General features: G+C 43.9%; 1 protein-coding gene across 2 annotated transcripts in view; it reads right to left on the bottom strand.

Annotated features, from left to right (window-relative positions):
• CLMP (CXADR like membrane protein) overlaps positions 1-20583 on the bottom strand; it is a 36853-nt gene that overhangs the window by 6432 nt on the left and 9838 nt on the right. For both annotated transcript variants that reach the window (XM_026038135.1, XM_026038136.1), the window contains exons 2-4: positions 2089-2246; positions 1157-1358; positions 198-365 (exon numbers count right to left, since the gene is read on the bottom strand). In XM_026038135.1, coding sequence (XP_025893920.1) covers positions 198-365; positions 1157-1358; positions 2089-2246 — 528 coding nt within the window. The remainder of the gene's footprint in view (positions 1-197; positions 366-1156; positions 1359-2088; positions 2247-20583) is intronic.

The following is a 20583-nucleotide window of genomic DNA, read 5'->3' as shown; positions in this document are numbered from 1 at the left end:
ACTACACTCCCTTGTTATGGGACATGATGCAGCTGCAGCAGTGAGAAGCACTGGCATACCATCGCTATCACTGTCACTAAGTGCTCCCTGTTGAAAACAGAGGCAGATGACTTGTAGCCTCAGGACTCAGGGAGTTCAGGTATGTATGGTTACTTGGCTTGCCTGAGCATGCTCTACGGGGAGATAACCTTACTTACTGACTCTTGATGTGGGTGGGAGATGTTCAGCTCTCTCTTCGTCCTCACTTAAGCGCTGCCATCGGTAGGAGATGGGTGCAGTGCCAGATGCAGACCGACACTGCAAGGAAAGGTCCTTTCCTTCCAGCAGCTCCCCTTCTAGCCAGCATTTGGGCTTGGAAGGCTTCTCTGAAAGGAACAGAACACAGGTCATGCAGATGCCACCATCCATTTTCTTAGTGGACAACACTTTATTTATTAAGAGAACAAGTATCAGGATGCTTGAGAGCTGGTTTCTCTAGAGAGCATGAGCAGCCATCAGGGATGCTTGCTAACGCACTTGCACTGCAACTTGGTGCAGTTTCCAAGCCTAAGCAGCAGGGCTTGGCTGGCCCACAGACACAGAAATGCCACAACGTGCTTTGGGGCAGTTAGTCTCATGAATACAGCGGGGTTTCATCCTTGCACTGCTTTAGGTACCGCCTAGAGAATATCTTCTCCCACCCCCTTCCTTCATTTCTTCCTCCTCCTCCCCATAGCATCTGGTAGGCCACAGCAGTTCCCTGGGAGGATAGCATGCACACCAAAAGCCAAGGAAGAGAAACAATCCCAGCAGTTTGCAAGTCACCCGACTCAGTCCAACTTCGAATCCTGGAAGATGAACCTAAAATTTGCAGTGAAATCTAGGCAGGGTGAACACAACAAGGCTATCATCCTAAATTATCATGAGATTGTAGATATTATCGGGAAGCCATGTTTTATACAATTTTACAATAATTATGCTGACCTCCAAACAGTTCTTTAAGCTCCTCCTGTGTCTTGTCCTTTGCCAAAAAGGACAGACAGATATGGAGGTGGTCAGTGAAATCTGATCATGAAGTATCTTTGTGTATTTATACCCTACTGAAATACATCTGCCTCCCGCAAATCAGTCTAGTCCCTTTTCTTTTTCCTGTGGAAAAAAAGCAAAATCACCTTACCTATAACCTTCAGGGTGATGCGAGCCCATTCGTATTGCCCAGCATTTTTAACTTTGCATATGTACTTTCCTGCATCACTTGACTGCAGAGATATGATCTGCAAGGACGCATCTCCAGCACGAAAGTTGGAAGTGAAAGAAACACGGCCCTTCTGATCTTCGTTCAGGTCATCATAAACGTGGCCTCCAGAGTAAGTGATTACCTGATGAGCAGAGACAGGCACTCATTAACCAGTTATACTGTTACTTAACACAAAGAGCAAAAAACTCAAAGCATTTCCAGAAACCAAGGGCTAAGGTTTTTGCAGGGCAAAGTGACTCAACTAGGGTCATACATGAAGCCTGTAGCAAAATAAAGAATTAAACCTAGATTTCCTGACTGAGACACACCCAAATGGTATTTACACTACAGGCTTGTATGGAAAGATTTAAGCTTGTATCAGAAACCTAGTACGAACACCAGCTGATGGTATAGCATACAAAAGCAGCCTATAGTTTTGGCTGATTGGAGTAAACTCATTAAAGTTTTCCCAGGCCAGATTTTTAAGAATATTAAACTTCTTCCCTCCCACATCTCCCTTCCACACCCATAAACACATGTTTTAAAAACAGGTTGTACCAAAACATGGCCATAGCTGGAAAGTTTAAGGGCTATTTTGAGGTTAATCCAGAGACAGAAATTTAACAATGTGGGTATAAGGCAGACCTCATTTTCAGTGTCTGCTTCACTATAAGACACATTCATATCAAATAATTAGTATGTGTCTCCAATTCCTTTCAGTCAATGATGTTTTCTAAGCCTTAGTCACTCCCACATTATTTCTTCCAAGGCAGAACATAGAAGTCTCTTCAGATTAACAGCTGATCCTAAACTCAGCATAAAACTAAGGGCATTTTCTCAGCAGATGCAAACCACAGTTTGAGAGAACCTACCGCTTTCTGCACTGTTTCCGAAACATGCAGCAGCCACTCGATATCCAGGCTTCCTTGCTCCAGGAGGCCCAGGCGGTGGTGGCAGGGCAAAGTCACGTTTTCTTCAGCCACTCTCTTGAATTCCGTCTGAGCCTCAGCTATCCAAACAGAACAGGAAGCTGCAAGACAGATGCTGGCAATCAGAGGACAAGGTAGCCGATCTACCTCTGCTGTGACCAGCAAAGCTGGCTTGGATTTCCCTGGATTCTTCATTTGCTTCACAGCATAAAAGAAACCCAACAGCCTGAGTTCATGGACAGATTGCAGTCCATTAAAGGCGACATCTAYACATGCACAGGGAGCGAGTTTCACACTAGTATTTAAGCATGTAGAACAGATGGCTTCACACTCCAGAAGTGCCAATCCTGAAATCACAAGCCTTTCCTTAACGTTCACTTGCACAGTGAAATTTGCTTGAAGACCACGAAGGGAGCCTGGAGATTTGCAAGCTCCAATATCGTGTGACAAAGCTTGGAGCTTTCTCCCTAGCCCTGGAGATAGCTCTCTGCATATGGTTCRACAGTGGAAATAAGAGACCAGATTAGGAACAAAAATCTTAACCTTAAAGCACAGTGTAAGCAAAGTTAAAGTTTCTTTGAACAGCAACATCAAAGAGCAGAAAGCATCACAAACTATTTGCAAAGTGGAAAAAAATAAAAAGTTTTTCCAGATAGAACCACTAGAGGGAATCAGAGCCTTATAAAAGCTATCCGAAAGCAGAAAAATGACACCATAAGGGACACTTGACAGTTTTCCTCTTCCTTTAGGACCAGCCCTGCTTTAGGAAACATTCACCCACTCCCCACTACCACTCTCCTGTGTTSCAAGAGTCATCCCTCAAGTTTTATGTTTCTGATAGTTAAAATCCAACCTTGCTAAGTACCTCTATAGAAGGCCCCTACATGTGTGCACGCACACTTAAAAAAACAGAGCTCTAAACTAGGTGGAGTGTTGCAAATGATTAAACTCTCCTCTTCACAGATCTCCACATGAATCAATGAGCCTGAAAGCTTCTTTTCAACCACATTAAAAGGAACATTAATCTAGCTTAGTACTGGATTCTCTGGTCCTAAAGTGCTATCTGCCAAATGCAATTATACATTTTGTCTAAAGAGGAATGCCTGCTTTCTCCTGCAGCCCACATTGCTGGGGGCTCCCTTCATTAACACGCTGACACTCACTACATGGACTGATCAATAAGCTTAATTGAACTGCCCATTGCAGCAACTGTTGGCACATCTGCAACTTCTTTCCCCCCAAATCCTGTGCCAGTTGCATGTGCATCTTGTAGGGAACCCTTTGGAGAACAAGCATCTTCTCCGGTCATTAAAACCCTCACTCAGGAACCCAAGTCAGATTTGAGGCAACGCAAGAGCATCAGTTTGCTACCTCTGGCTTAGAGCAAGAGGGGTTTTGTGGGAGCTCACCCCTTGGTTTACGCTTGCAGTCTTACAGCAGCGAATACTGCCATGTCCTCAGCACACGCCTGCCACGTGCTAGACACGTTTGCTGTCTGGGACAAGCAGCCGGTCACGCTGCACCATGTGGGGCACAGGTGGCCCTGCACCTTCTCCCCGGTGGATTTGCAGCCACGCAGAGGACAACACCCCTGCACCACTACATGAGCATCACCTCAGACAGGAGCTGATCTTCCCCARGGCCTCCCAAGGGTCTCAGCAATGTGGTAAATAAGCAGATTCCACAGCCTTTGCCCAAACAAACCCTCCCGGAGCCACTCTTCCCCTTGTGCATCCTGTGTGGCATGCCTTACACCRCAGGGCCAGCTTGGGAACTGCTTTTGTTTACTCTGAGCACACTCTGATTCGGTCCCACGACTCCGAGGGAGGCGGCTCTGTTGTCCTCGGAGCAGGAACCCAGGCTCCGTGGCAGATCCCACATCCTGCCAGCGCTAGCTCTGTTGGAAGGCTACAGCRTTCAGAGCAGGGCCAGCCCTGCTGACACACAGCACAGCGCTTGGCCCAGGACAAGAGGAACACGGATCATTTCATTGTTTCAGCATTTGCACTATTGTTTTTAGGACAAAAGCTTGGCCACCCAAGGCCCTGCAGGCAGGGGAGAACATTTTGCCTTTCATTCCACACAAGCATGCGGAATTCAAGAATTATTGAGCAAGACATTGAAACCCAAAAGCTAGCACCCCTAAACGGAGCATCCCAAGAGCACGAGGGCAGTTTTACCAGGGCAAATGCACAGGCCGGAGCAGGGAGAACACACATGCTTTTACTCAAAGACAACCGAACTGTTACAAAGCCCAGTCCGCTTGCATGTCCATCCAAACCCAAACATGTAAACATGCAAAGGCAGGTACCTATTGAGAATATCTAATAAACAGCCTGGCAAGACAAACTTATACACAGAACCAAAATATTTTGTTGACTTTTTAACCACTAAAGTCTTCTGCTAAAAGCTAAGAGCTTCCCGATTTAAATCTTTCATTATCTTCAGAAGAATGCTTAAATTAGGGAGCAATGCTAAATATAGATTATATGTATTAAATAATGAATTGTGCTATATCACCTACTAACTGCTGGAAGGAGAAGGAATGGCCTAGAAAAGATTCAGAGATCAACATATGAGAAATGTGCAGTCAAATTTAGCAGACAGCCCAARCCACCCACTTCCAACTAATTTGAGAAACAAATTAAAATGGGTCTTGAAATACAACCTGCRATTTTCCTGTGACTCAAGACACCCTCTGTTTGCTCCAGACACAAAGAGGATTCCCACAGTTTCTGGGGTTATTTGAAAAAGTCAGTTTGTTACCTTAACAGTTAAGGTCACTGTTAAGCTTTTAAAGCAGGATGTAAATGCTTAAATTAAGCAATGTTTTAAGCGCTTGACGAAATCAAAACCTAAACAGAGCCGTTCACCTGCAGCCATTATAGGACTACAGGACATTCGCAGTGTGTCTCAGCCTCTCTATGTTACAGGAACTTCAGGCTTAGAAACTGTAATGTCACCATCTCTTAAAACAAATCCAGGAACTAGTATATATTTAGCTCTTACACTCCTTGAGCCAGCAGCTTTTAAGAAATACGTATATAATCCAGTAAGTGTAGAAAGACTGCAAGAAACTGTCTACCAACTTGARCTTGGAAATGCAGCATTTTTCTGCTGTTCATACCTCAAATCAARACTTGTCTACTTCTTCCCTCTACCACTTACATTTACTGACCCTAAAAGAATTTGTTTCATGATGMTTTTCTCTTCCTATTTTGATAGCTCTGTTCATATCAGCCTTAGTTCTACAAGTTACTAGACACAAGGTCAAAAGTGATCTCGGAGTATACTTCAAAGTGTTCTCTAGAGCTTGCAAGCGCAAGTTTGCTGCCGAGGCAAAACTGCTACAATAGYAGAGCAAAAATGCCAGATTTACAAATTTTGGGTTCCTTTTTTTATGCTGCACAGCCTGTAATATTGTATGGACAACTTCCAATTCACCTGGGATAGGTGCACTTTCTGCTTTTAAACATTTATGTCAAAACATTTCCTGCACCTAGATGTGACAGGAGCACTGAATGGCAAAASTTGTCAAAGCACATCACATCTTTCCTGAAAGAATGAGAACAATCCACCGCAGACAACTTCTCTTAAACATTACCAATAAATTCAGTCCTTAGCATTTGGGGCTGCCCCCTTGGAATCCCCAACCATTTTTCACATATCTCCACATCACCCCAGGAACTGAAGAAAGTTTCATTAGGAAGGGAGATTTGCTCCCACAGTTCTGTTAAATCCACACTCTTCAAAATCCCTGTAGGCTGTTAGCAAACACCTCAGCGTACCCRACAGCTCCGTCCTACAGCTGGTGGCAGCTGCAACTGCAGCCTGAGCTGCTGCACTACCTCGATTCGCTTTGGTCAAAACAAAAGTTAGAAAAGGCTTTTTCTAATATTTAGGTTAGATGCATGAATAACTATRTATTTGACTTCCCTATTCCTATAAGAATATCCATCCCACTCAGCTACACAGCAGAAGACAAAGCATCTAAAGTAGATACAGTWAGAAGAACATTCAAGAATAAGGGAAAAAACAGCACAGTCTGCTCTACTGCAGCTCTGATCCCTTCCTCCATGCCAGGAATTTAAGACACTTCACATCTGTTAAACTTGATTTTGCAACAGCTATTTAGGAAATGATTTACCAAGTTCATTTATGCAAAAACAAAAGTCTGTTCCCACTCTAACCAGTGCCCATAAGAGCAGTAATTATTGCAAAATACTTAGCTTTTGTTCAACAAAAACTCATCATTTTTACATGCCTGAAGACACTGACTGCTTTCACAGCAAAAAACTCAAAAAACTTTGAGAAAATCTTGATTGACTTAGGAATTCAGCTGAACTAAAGRGAAAAAATAGTTTTTAAAAGTCTTCCTTAAAATTCTTTTCTGCCCACTAATACAGTTCAATAGTAAGTGATAGTCAAGACCTGGACAAAGTTTTATCGTTCTCTCCGAAATCCCTTGCCCTGCACTTGCAGGGGCTAACTGAAACACCRGCTAATTAAAACAGCTCCCGAGCTGCAAGCAGGAGCCGCAAGGCTGGCACCCCGCGCTCCCCATCGGGCCACTCCAGCCCTCGCGGCACTTCCAGCCAAAACAAACACAAAATGGTGTCTTGCAGACGGCCGCTCTGCATTCTTTGCGCAAGGGYGGAGAAGCCGGGGGCTGCGGGAAGTCTCCTAAGGATAATTAAGTGGGCCGAGGCCATGCTCTGGGACATGTGCTTTGTGCTTGGGCTGGCAGGGACACAGAGGCCACAGGTCACCCTCTCCCAAGGGCTGGAGCGCTCCCAGGAGCCGGCCCGGTCCCAGCGCRTGCTGCCTGCAGCCTGCCACCCTCGGCCTCCCTTTGATTTGGGGAATCCGCCTGGGAAGTGAGCGTGTCGCAGGCAAGGGAAGGGCGAGCCGGCCGGCAGCTCCCGCAGGACAGCCTAGCTGTGGGGAAACCAAGAGTCAGCCAGGCCCCATCCTATCCAGAGTTGTGCCGAGGCTCTAATTGGAGCCACATGTGCTGGCRGCTGAGGTTTTCCAAGGAGCCTGCTGCACAAAGCAAAGAGAAGAGCCCTGCTGATTTCCAAACAGTGACGTGAAGCATTTGGAATTGAAACCAGGAGCTAGGAAAGACACTGAAAAACTGTTTTACAAAGTTAAGTCTCTGCTTTTTAAGAGCCTTGCAAGGAACAAGAASAATCTGGGGCACAGCTGAGATGGTGGTCAGCCCAGCACAGGTCCAGCCCAGCAAGGAACCCATGTTCCTTGAGGAAACTGAAGGTTTCTCTAGCAGAAGAGACAAAAGACTGAGATCCTGCAGAGTTAGTGACCATATGCAATATGAAGGTCTTACAGAGATTCCTAGAAACAAGAGACAAAATCCCATCCTTGAAAACACTAACAGAAGGTTTACCTTTTGCACCACCATACAGGATTGAACTCGGTCTGGAGATGCTTTCAAATACAAGAATAGCACTRAAGCTGTCCATTACCTGAGCATGCAAGGCAGCCTGCCACTCTGCACTCTGGCTTTTTCCTCATTACTTTTTAAAATCAAGTGCAAGCAGGAGACTCTGGATTTACCTCCCTGGAGAGCACAGAGCAGAAAACAAGACACAAGAACAGCATCTTCCTATTTAATGGTTCACAGGATGTTTGTGCAGGGAAATATGTAAAGCCTGAGCCCTTCAGTCCAAGGCACCTTATTAGTCAAGTGGTCCAGGTGGCTCCTGTTTAGAGGAACACAGCTCAAGTCAGCATCAGTTCTGCAGCTCRTGGTTTCAAGCCAGGTGGATGAGCTCTGTGCAGGGAGCCTGTCAGTACTACCATAGATTCCTCAGTGGCTGGAGCACCTAAGGCTCATTGCAAGAGCCACTGGACTGCTCAAGGGCCTTACAAAGCTGTGCTGAGAAACTGGAGACATCCCACCCCTAGCAGCCCAAGTTCCACTGCTTACCAACCCCGAGGCTCCCTGGTTTCAAAAAAGGCTTAATTATTGGAAAAAAAGACAAAAGAAGAAACCAAAGAGACAGGAGGAAAAACTGATTCTGAAGTCCATTAAACCAGATCCCTTATATGTTCTTCAAAGTCCAAGGGAGTTCTATAAGCTGAAACGATTGGGAAAATTTGGAGAAAAAACACATGATCAAGAAGGTTCTTCATAAAGCCATTAATATATTAATGATTTTTTTTCTTCTCCCACTGATTTCCAAAGTGTAACAAAGAACTGAGCTGGCACTTATCCTTTTCCTCACAGGAAAAATGAAGTTTGCAAGTAAAATAATATAAGAAATCTTGAGTTCTCACAAACTCGATATTTTTCTGCATCTTTCTCTCCCAGGCACTTTCAATAGTTTAATGCCATTTTAAGATATAGGCTCCAGTCCCTGCTAAGTACATCCATATTTCCTCAGTGAGATGTTCATCTGCGTACCCATAATTGCATATAACACGGTATGACATCTCACTTATCCACTACAAGCACTGCTAATATGATACAAAATGAATGCCTAATGTATTAGCACTCTGTCACTTTTCATATTCTCATATCCACTCTGTCTCAAACCCTGAGCCACAGCCTACCCTAGGGCAGTAAGTGAACAGCAGCAGCAGCTCCTCCCCATCACCCCCATAAGTCTTGGGAAGAAGATATGTTAAACTCTGTAACACTTCATGGCTGGGCAAGACTTGCAGTACTTTGGCATGAAACAGCAAACTCATCCCAAAAGAGTTAGATACCATTTATAGCCACAAGGCAACTACCCAACTGCCCCCACCCTCAATCTCTCATCAATGCAATAACTCAGGAGCATCTACTAACTCATTTCTCTTTGCTTTTGAGCTCAGCAAAGGACTCCCTTCAGTTCTGGCCTTAACCTGCTTCAGCACAAGCCAAAAGCAAGCAGAAAAGAACGACCAAGTTCTTACAGCTGTCACTACTACAGTTCAACAGCTACAAGGCTGCAGAACTGGTACAAGCATTTCAAGTCAGAAAAAGGAGTGGACAGTCAGGAAATAAGTGTTGCTTAATCCTTGCTACAAAAGGACAGACTTGTGCATTTCCTTTGGCTTCAAGTTTGTTAGCTAGTCAGACCTTTTCCAGTAACTGCTGCAAGTGCAGCTCAACCTGAGGCATCCTAGGACAGTGACAATTGCCAGAGACAGGGAAGTCGGGATTTCATTATCCCAGGCCCGTGGCTGATGAGCTGATAGTTTTACTTCATCAAGGTCACCGGAGAGCWGCAATATTGTGGCAACCTAGGAAACAGTAACAATAGAGTAATAGTTTCTTTCCTTTTGTAGATCTTTGGGGAGTTTTGTACAATAGGCTTGTTCACATACTTTTCTCATTAGTCAAGAACTGGCTTTATGCTTGAAATGTGCTTTTTCTTTAACAGGCTTTGATGAAAATCACAAGTATTTAAATACTTCCTCAAAGCATTAATTAAAGTACCATAGAAGATGCTTGGTAAATGCATATACCAAAGAAGAGATCTATTTCCGTTTGCTCTATTGCTTCACTCAGGAATAGAAGCAGCAGCCTCAACRTAATGACTTCAAATCCAATTTTAGCCATCTCTATTTCAAACACTCCAGGTGGAAAGACTAAAGCAAAACTCCAGATCACTTGAGCTAAATAAAACCTGCAAACAGGGGTGTGGGTGGAAGATATTCCATTAAGTTAAATAGCTCTACATCTACAAAAAGACTGAACTATACTGAATTGCCTGGTTTCTGGTGCTCTAGCAGCAAAATAGTTGCCTCTGTACTAGGAATGACACTGGTGGGGAGGCAGATTTTCTGCTCCCCTCATGCCAGCAGCTGGAATGTGCATTACATATGTTTTGCATGTTTGCAAATGTAAAGGGCTCTGCACAGCAGCAAAGTCTACAAGAGCCTAAGGCCATTGCTAGGGGAAATTCTGAATGAGAACATAGCARCACCATGCCTGCCAAATATTCCTGTGACCTTTGCAGAAAAAGACTAATCTATTTCTCCTCTGGCACATGTCCTTTTTCTGAAGTGAGGGATGCCCCAAGTACAACTGGAGAGGCAGAGCCCTTTGCAAACCTGGCACTGGGTATCAACATTTGAGAACAAGAAAGCCCCCAGAGTTACTACCCACCATCCAGCTCTGGTGAGCCAGCACAGTGTTTCCAAGATGCTGAACAGGAAGCAGGGGGAAGACTGGGGTAGATAAAATGAGATTTGGTCAGCAGTTGAGCTAATCTCCTAATTGGATGTGAAAAGGTCAGGCATATTATCAAGGAACATACTGTAAAGGTCATGTGAAGTGTATAGAACAAAACCCAGGAGGAAGGGGCAGCACTTCCATGATCAGCTGAAATTCCACCATCAAGATACCCTGAATTTTCACCTTCCATAGACTGTATCTTGGAAGGTCCTACCACTGTATAGACATCTACCTATAAAACATAGCCCCCTCCAGCCTGCCAGCACTTCTAGATGCAGGCCTAGGTATGTTTGACTTCCTTTGCCACAAGGCAATGTGTTGGCTCACACTCAACTTGTCCGCTGGGACCCACAGTTCTTTTCCTGTAGAGACTAAAGGAGATGAGCTGGAAGGTACAGGAGTTCCACAGTTAGAGCAGAGATGAAGGATTTCCATGGAAACAGGGATCTCAGTAGGTCTGTACAGCCTGAAGAGAGGTGATGGATGAATAACTYACGCCAGATGACTTGGAAAACTTGGCCCCCGGGATTTCTCAGGGAGTTTGTCTAAGTTTCCAGGTGAGAAAGAAGAAGCTCTAGGAAAGGATCTCAAGTCTTGGTGTTAGAGGAAACACATCCCAGAAGCTGCAGATTCTGTGTCTCACGTCTCTCCTTTAAAGCACAAGATATCAAAGCAGAATTCCAGACAAATCAGAAAGATATTTTCACCATGAGGACAGTCTGAATGCTTAAAGCTGAGGCTGACACTGCTTTGGGCTAGGGACTGAAGCAGAGACCTCTCCAAGTCCCTTCCAAGCTATTTTATCCTATGACAAGCTGTAAATCACAGAGCAGGTAAAAAAAAGGACCTGTATGATTTGAGTCCCACTCCTTAAGCCTCCTGCCTTTAACTCTAGACCACACAAAAGATGAATAAAACCAAATAAAACAGTCAAGTCCTACCTTGGTTACAGAAAGGTTCCTGAAAAGTACCAGTTTGGTTTAACTGCTGTGACACACACAGACTGTGTACACAGCTGCTGGACAGGGGTGATGGGCTCCTCAATGATTAAGTTTATTGTAATGTCTGGCAGCCATCTGTCAGCAACATTTACAGTAAACCCCAGCTCTCCTAGCATGTGTGGTCTGTGGGGAGAGCTGAGCACATTTAATGAATTTAACCTCTTTCTCTGCTGACAGTATCTGTGAGCAGGTCACAGATGAGTCGAGTTCTTTCATTACTATAGTAATTGGTCTCTTTATGCCTTTAATTGTCACTCCACATGATCSAAGAAACTAGCTGCTGTCCGTCAGAAATCACCTGATGATTTTCCCCAATTGAATGAACTTTCAGGTAAATGTACATTATTTTTTTAACAGCAGGTTTTCTCTAATATTTACCTGGTTAACAAACTTATTTCAAATCTGCAGAAATAAAGAAGTCATTAGGTATCCATCAGAAGTGGCAAAAAGGCCAAAGCAAATTCGTTTGGAATAAACAGTATTTGCAGAGTTTAGGCATTGGCATTGCCTGGCAGTACTCTGATTTGAGGAACCAAACCTGCAAGTGTAGCACAGACATTCCCATTACCTGCTTTTTGCTCAAAACCCTAATGCTGATCCAAGGAATATATGAGTGCATCCTCTACAGAAAACAAGTTTGTTTYCCTGCCACAAGTTTCAGTATATGGTTTATTATTTGCTATTTTTGCTTCTACGGGTTAATTTAGAACTCAAACTCCAACACTCTTGAGCCAAAATTGCCACAAGCCAAGCCAAAAAAACATCTGGCAGCTCACTGAAATACTCATGGGTTTTTGCCATTTCAGTTTCTCAAGGAAAAACTGCTTTCCCCATCATTATCCACCCCCACCAGTGCCCCACCATAGAAGCTGTGCACATTGTACAGTCATGATTCTCACACTGAACTTTTCACTCCAAGGTCTTGGTGGGTTTTACAGCCATTAGTTAAATGATGCTTAGGGCTTTAAAATGAAGCTCTTCACTGTCATTATTTTGTGTTAACATGAAAGATGGAGCAGATATTGAAGGCTCAAATAATCCACACAAACTAGGGACACAGCAAAACTGACCAAGGTCACCAGGAGTCAGTGGTGGAGCTGCACATAGGATGTATAATTCATGAGGTCCAAATCAAGCTAATGCTGGAAACTCCTTTTGACAAGCTCTTTGCAGGAGAGCAGTTTAGGGCTGTCTCCTAACCAATAGGCCAGACAACCTTCAGCTAAAGTAACCTTAGAGCATCACGGGTTTTTTTCTTATAAGCAGCAAAGCACTTAAGGAAGTGAGGTAACACCTTCCAGGAAGAGATGCTGTGCCTCTCCTGCAAATTACTTCTCAGCCTCATGGAAAAAGTCTGCCCATTTTGCTGACTTCTTCACTTGAGCGGCATCCTCTGCAGACCGCACAATCCAAAATGGGGAAAAATCAGCTCACGGCAGCCAATTACTTACAGTTTCCAAACAGGGCAGAAAGCAAAGCCAGCACAGAGCTCAGGCTGCGAGGAGGTGGCTGGCATCTTGCCCGATGCATCAGTTCATTTTTCTGAGGYCCCTTCAGTCTCACATTGCCAAAAAAGGACAAAGGAAAACGTTATCCCAAGAACTGAGCAATGGTGCATTGTTTCCTTTTGTTCCCTGCCTAGAGGGAACATCTCACCTAGGTAGACCTCAGCCACAGAGGAACAGTTTGCGATTTCCACCTGACACTTGCTTCACAAAGGGAAAGCAGGAAGAGGGACCTGCCATTGACTCCTCATGACACCATATTCCTGGCTGCCGCTCATGTCGGCTCTAGAATGCACATTTCAGGTAATGCCAAACCCCCTTGAGCTCCTGGAGAAACTTCAAGAACTGAAGAAAGCTGGTCAGTCTTGCACTAGGTCCAAGTGCCACTTGAACAGACCTGGCAACTGACACAGCATTTCCTACTGAACCTTGCACAGATGTTTGGAAAAGAAAATATTTTCCCCTCATTACTAAAAAAGCAACCAATTTTTTTGTTCTTACGGCAAGAGCAGGCAGGGTTTTACAAGGCTGCTCCTTCCTCCAACTGGCATTGCACAAGAAGCAAGCACTCCAAAAGAACTTAAGCCCTTTGGCTAACTTCCTAGTGGTCCAGTTCATCTTCAGCCTTATGCTACTGAATAGGAAGCCAWTTAAGTCTCAAGTACTGCATTGATTTTGAGATATGACACTAAGCCTCTGCATTCTAAGCTACCAAAAGAGTTGATAAAAGTCAGAACACTGTCTCTTGCATCCTAGAAGCATGAAGGCTTCTATGCTTCTTCTGCAGCATACAGGTGCAAGAAAAACATGCAGTGCCAAAGGCAGCCAAGAAATTCAGATCATTCCAAGCACTAAGTTGCTGCCACAGCTCTCCATCTCCCCTCCACCTCTCCCTGTTAACTCTGCTTCTGCAGGCCTGTGCTACAGCCAACCCAGTTCCCACCTCACCATGGGCAACTGTAACATCCCATGGCAAGGTAGCTGCTTGCACTGTTTGGAGTSAAAGCCCAAAGTCTTCAGGGCTCTCAAATGCACAGTATCCAGCCAAGATGCACAACGTGGTCCCTAGTTACACTGGCTTTGGAAACATGCTACTCATTTCCTCCAGCTTGCTCTACCATCACACAAAAACAGTGCTCTACATCAAGAAGGGTGGTAAGAGTCTAGGATATTACCAGCAAGACAGCAAGCAACTCCACCCCACTTAACACCCCTTGCCTCACATTAAGGACACACAGCCCCGAGCCCTGCCCTTTGCATTCATTTCCTTTTCCACCCCAAGCTCCTGCTGTGCTTCCAAGCCTGCATGGGAGCCCCCTTTCTTCATTAGACTTCCCTGCACAAGGTCTCTGGAAGCAGCGGCTTGGGAAAGGCCTTATGTAACAGCTACAGGAACAGAGGGGGAGGATGAATGTCAAAACTTGCTAAAACACGAAGCCGGGAGCCTCGCGGATTCAGTCTCTAGCATCCATCAAACATGATTAATTTAATGTCACAACATTTTAATGTCAATTACTTTTAATGTCACTGCTTCTTATTTACAAGTGTAACCACAGTTTACAGCTGGTAAGAGATTCCCTCAAAGAACTTTTAAGATCTAATCAAGGAAAACCAGCACAACTACCAACCTGGTACCTCCCTGCTATTGTCAAGCTCCTGGATGTGATAAATCTGACTATTTCAAAGGCAGTTTAAAAACAGCTGAGGCTGTTGTTTTTAGAGTCAAATTGCTTTTTAAGTGGCTTCTACATTTACTTCCCTGACTACAGAGATAACTGGTAATGGAACATGTTCTCTGTTAAGTAAACATATATAATGATACCAAGTCACATATCAAAAATCAAGCCTCAACGACCTTCTGCCTGGATGCTAAAGCAGAACATGAGACCAATTCTGGACATCTTTTAATGCATGAAAACAGGTAAGGCGAGATAAATGCAGAAGCCCTGAAAAGAGGGGCTGCCCAGAAGTTGTACTTCAAATTAAATTACTTTTTTAATATGCTCTTAGAGACTAGGTATATTTGAGAAAAAGTGAAAACAGTGCAAAACAGATAGAAACAGCAACAGAAGAAAACATACAGTGAAGAGGTAGATGAACCGGGTCACTCCAAACCTGCAAAGTGCTAAGTAGCCACAAAATACTCTCAAGGTATATATGGTAATCCCTGCTACCCTGAGAAGCAGWAGCTGCAACTACTAGGTCCAACTACTGCAGGCAAGAGTGGTACCTAAATCTGTCTGCTAAGCAAGTTTCTGGGGGRAAAATGGAGAGGTTGGGAAAGCCTCAAACCTCATGGGGTTCCTCAAATTAAAGGCTGAAGGAAGCTCTRTCAATATCTTTGGGATCAATTACATAAGATGAAGATGAGTCAGGACTTCATTCCAACAAGAAACTTAGATGAATAAGAAAAGATACTTGCAAAACAAGAGCAAACTGAAGCAAAGGGAAGAAAGGAATAAAACAWGGCATTTTGAAGCATAGCATTGGCTACTGAGGGTTGTAGAAAGTGACCCTTTAGGGACTAATGTACTGATTAGTTGAAGAAAAGRCAAAGCATTGCTGAGAGAGTTGAACAGATAAAAGAGCACATGTAGCAGGGCAAGTATTTATGCTTAGCTGAACTCTGATATATATGGGCAATTAAACTGAGCTGAATGGGAGGATAGGAAAAACATCTCTGTATAAATAAACAAAGCAGCATGGAGACAGTCTGCAAACTACAGACTGCGGGTTTGGTTTCATCTTTTGTTTTGCTATAGTTGCTGATGATCCTGAAAAACTGTCATCTGTGCAGTGCTCAGCTTCCTTTCTCGGCTCTGCTAACTTTTTGCCTGCCCAGTTTGCACTCCAAGGGATCTGGAGTTCTGTAGCAGCATTAGCAGTTGCATTTACAGCAAGTTTTAATTCTTCAGGATCTGCAGTTCATAAGGAAGATGAGAAGATTTAGTGAGATTTTTGCACTACTTGGTCACATTCTGAGCAAAGACTTGGTAATTAGGACCTTAAACAAGGGAACAACATCTAGCAGATCAGTACTCTCCTAGGAACATATATTTATCAGGCTTATGACATTCTTTGACAAATTTTGGCCCAGGGAGGTCCAGACCTCCCTTACATTCAMCCAGGGTGAATGTAAGGTAAAGAACTGCTGGTTCTGCAGAGGTGCTACTGCCAACAGCAATGAGGGAAAAAGGAAGCTTTCAACAGAACTGAGGCAGTGAATTATCCAAGCTCCCTACTCACATGTGAGTAAAGAACAGTTTGTCAGCAAGTCTTTACTAGAGCACAAGAAAAAGTTGACAGGATCYACTCTTCACTGACATCATTATCTATCCTTATTTGCACTTGCCATCACCACTAAATGGTAAAGCACAAAGCAGCTTGTTAGAGATAAGTTTCACCTCAATCATGCAAATTTTAGGCCTGTAACAACCTCAATGCTACAGCCTACATACTTGGCTCTGTGTTGCTGAATTAACTCTCAGCCCACCATACAGTATCAGGAAGTAAAGGCAGCATAATTCATTTCAATGCTAGAGGAAAACTGCACTGATCTTGCAATCTAATTTTCAGCACAGCAGAGACACCACAGAATGTCACCATAACCTTTACACAGTTAAATAGCTCACRGTTCGATTAGTGTCTTTCAGAGAAATAGCCCTATTTGCTCCACTCAAAGACCAATTCAGTGATACATTAACCTCACTGATAATTCCTTGAATTTTGATTTCCATTCTGTACTTATTCAGCTACAAGCTATCAACTCAGATTTAGCCCTTATCTGCTAGATCAAAAAGGCCCCCGAGAAAAGATGTCTAATCAAAGATCCCATAAAAACAAATACCTAATTACCTCTGCTGAATGAAAAAATTATAGCAACATAAATTCTCAAGTTGGCATCTCAGAGTAACACAAGGCAAGACAATTAGTCACCCCTATGTGCATTCTTCCCACTAATCCTGTTGCTTCCTATACATGCCCAGAAGTAGGACCTGTCCTGATCTCAGGCTCCATCTGTGAGAGGAGAGGTTTATCACAAACCAGGCCTAGCTGTCAGCCAATATTAGGATCCAGGGCTCACAAGTGGGGGTAGGATTTATTTCACAGCGAGTTGTGTTTAATCCTCTCCCTCTTTTCAGAGGGTCACAAACAGCATCCTGCCTCTTGACCCTGGGAGAGGCCCATCATAAAAACCTCATGTCCATGTTGGCCTGCACACAGTGGTGCACATCACTAAACATTTACTATAAATGGTAATCAGGTAAAACATACAGAGATGCCAAGAGCTGTGAGGCAGCACATTCTGACAAAGCTCTGTATATATCCAACAGCCAGCACAGCCCAGAGTCATCTCCCAGTCTTGAACAGTTCACATTCCTTCCTCCAGCTACACTCGCTTGGCTGCATTGCTTCAACAAACTGAAAAGCAGCCTTGTGCCAGTGGTTTAATGCAGGGACCTTTACCCTGACCCAGACTGCGCGTGTCTCTCCAGGCACAAGCTCCCAAACAAATCCCCACACTCCCGTTGTTTATGCATTTCTCCTCTCCTGGAATAGGGACAACACACACATGGCTGCAAGGCTGCAGGGACATCCAAAAGGCCATCTCTTCACAACACTTCCTGAGGCTGCAAGAAGCTAAGAGGCAAAAAAAAAAAAGACATTCATTAACAGGTTCTTCTGCCTAGCTTAACTCTTACCAATCAGATTCTCTAGTCCATTTTCTCTGTTGCCCCCAATTCAGATTCTGCAAACAGATTCAAAACTGCAAACACTTGAAATGTGTGCACCCTTTGAAATAAAATTCCCATCTTTCCCTTCCAAAAAAATCTGAGACTAGAATGGCAGAACAACTTTCTGAAGTAGGCATCATTAGTGGCTAYGTGCCTTAAGGAAAGGAGAGGATGGTAAGCACCTAGCTTAGTATTACTAAAGATTTCCGAAGGGAGACCCACGAAGCTCAAAAATGCACCTAACCAAATAGAGCATCTGCCAACAAGAAAACAGATCTAAAATGCTGAACCTCAAGAGCTAAAAGGCTCATAACCAGAAAGCAGATTTTTCCTCAAGTATCAAATTGCTTATTTTTTTCACCTAAGTGCCCAAGTTCAGCCATATTTCCCTCAAACATGCCATTTCACAGCTGTCACAGCTATCAGGTACAGGCTTTCTTCCACACCTCCCTGTGCTATTAGACCACATTAAAGGGAAACAGTGGCTTAGATAGACCATCGGTCTGATCCAGTCCAGTAATTCCAAGCTCCTTACTTCCAYGTTTGCTTTCAGGCAAAAGCAGTCTGACTCACAGAATGAATTCATGTTGAGAAAATGAAATACTTTCAAGCCAAGGTTTTTGCAGAGTTTCCAAGGCATCTGTCAGACAGCGTCTGATGCAATTGTGACAGCACACAGAGAACCAAATCCAGGGCATGAACAGCTATGACAAACCTGTGGGCCAGAAAAGAGAACATGGCYAAATGAGTCCATTTGTCATTTGCTATTACCAGATGACAAGGGGCTAATGAACTTCACAGAAATGGGGATAATCATCTGGGGACTTTCTGTGGTCGCCATGTTTCCCATGGCAATTAGGACATGCATTTTGTTCGTCAAGTTTCCATGTCTTTAAGTTGCAGCTGAATGCTCTTTAAAGGCACATCACTATGATTTTTCACCATATTCTGTGGCCATGAGTCTAACTGGCACACAACTGTACAAATAGAATAGTGTCAAGGAATCCAGCACCAATTGGAGAACCAAGTCCCTTACAGGAGATCTTGGAATGGAGGAATTCCAAGTACACCAGCAGTACAGAGCAGCTGGTGGTAAGCAAGCAGAGCAGTAAATACAAGAATGCACATACTGTTAGCAAATAAACACAATCAGGTTGAGAAGCACAGGAGGATCCACAGCTTGCTGCCAACATTTCTCCACAGAGTACCAAGTGCAGCTCAAAGAAAGCACCTGTGATGCTCCAGAAGAGAAATCTGTGTTCTCAAAGATGAGCTCAAAGGTATCCATTAAGCTTAAATTTCCCAAGGTTCCCAAAACACTAACTGTAAACAGCTATAAATAACCAGCCAGACAAGAATTCTCTATTTAAGCTGGTTCCTCTACCTTCAGCCCCTCAGCATCAGCTCCTGGAAATAACTGGATATTCTAATTCACACTTGGACTACAACTGTGACAGTTACAGATTTAACACACCGGCCAGCTCTCTCCCCCTCATACCTGCTCCAGTGACAAGCTATACATCCATTTTCTCCCTGTTTCAAGCCTAAGCTTATCCTCTCAGCTTGTGCTGTGTTCCTTCTGCCCAGAGAGCTCAGCAAATTGAGGAGCTCTTCTGCAGTTTTGTAATCTTGCAAGTACTTGATTATGTTCGCCTAGTGGAGTGAGAGGTGAAAGAGGAAATAAAATAACTCATCCTGGAGATAACAGCAGTTCAGTGGATCCAGACCACACAAGCCTCTACGTCTGGCCCCAATTAGCATCTAAAAATAAAACCAGATCATCTCATCTGCCTCAAGTCAAGTACATAAAATGCATTCCCTTGTACAGTCCTCATTCATCATCAAGGCTCATTTAGAATGATTATAGTATTGGCATGATTGGCACACGCACAGCAGCATCAGGTAAGACAGTTTGGTGTGTGATGAGGCCACTTCCCTTCATCTCATGCCATCCCTTAACTGACAGCCAGCTGCCTCTGCCCTCCCCCTCAGTATGGAAGCTGCCATGTGGGAAGATGCTTTGAGGAGAGAAAATTGTCAAGGGTTTGCTCAGAAATGATTTATTCAAGCTGTTTATCCTCAAAAGAACATTTTCATTTTAGATTAAATTGTCTGGATTCTGTTTATTCTAAACACAGGAGACAGGACTTGGGCATGCTTGCTTTTAGGAAGTATGGCYGAATATTTCCTGCAAAATTTATCATAAAGTAAAGTCCGACTCCTCAAGATGGTAAATTCCTCCCAAAATGCAAGGGAGGACTGGTTCTGTCAAGCAGAGCACACAGTTAAGATGCAGAGATGAAAACCAATAGCAGCTAGAGRGTCTCTGTAAAGGGAGGGCTGATAAAAACACTCACCAATACTTTGCACTGTATTCTCTCAGTACTGTAAACTACATGGTAAAACAGGACAATTCCATTCCTGCAGATGAGGTGGCTAAGGCTCAGAAAGGACATATACAGAGCATATGARTAGTGCCCATTTAAAATGTCCACAGAAATAGCATACATCTGCTGCCACGAGCTTTCCTGTCTGCACAGGACAAACCTAACTGATGGTGTGCATTTATAAAGCACGTACAGTCATTACCTGCTCAATTACCTTTTTCCCAACACATGATTTGGCAATAAAGGCTGCCCATTGTGAGGCTCCACCAGAGCCCAGCAGATTTTCAGTTAAATTCTACATCATAATCAAGCTCTACATTCATAAACAAATTCCAATTCTGGATCATAATTTTATGCAGGTTGGCTCAGGATATTTTCTCTTGTCTTCTGTGTTATCAGTCTGCTTGCCACATCCTCGCCAAAGGGGATTCCTCTCGGTAGGGTAGGATGGCCTCTTTCAGCTGAGTATTATACACACTGACAGTGCTGACACAGAAGAATACAAGCCAGAATGATTTAAGGCAGCAAGCAGGACTCTTCCCTCAAGATCAGAAACAGGCAGCTGCACTTCAGTACTCCCCTCCTATAGCTCAGAGACCCAATGAGGCCAAATCACAAACC

Source organism: Nothoprocta perdicaria, unplaced genomic scaffold, assembly GCF_003342845.1.
Source record: "Nothoprocta perdicaria isolate Ctin4 unplaced genomic scaffold, notPer1 scaffold_201, whole genome shotgun sequence".
Taxonomy (NCBI): Eukaryota; Metazoa; Chordata; class Aves; order Tinamiformes; family Tinamidae; genus Nothoprocta; species Nothoprocta perdicaria.
The sequence above is the reverse complement of the archived record's forward strand: the minus strand, read 5'-3'. Positions and strand labels throughout refer to the sequence as shown.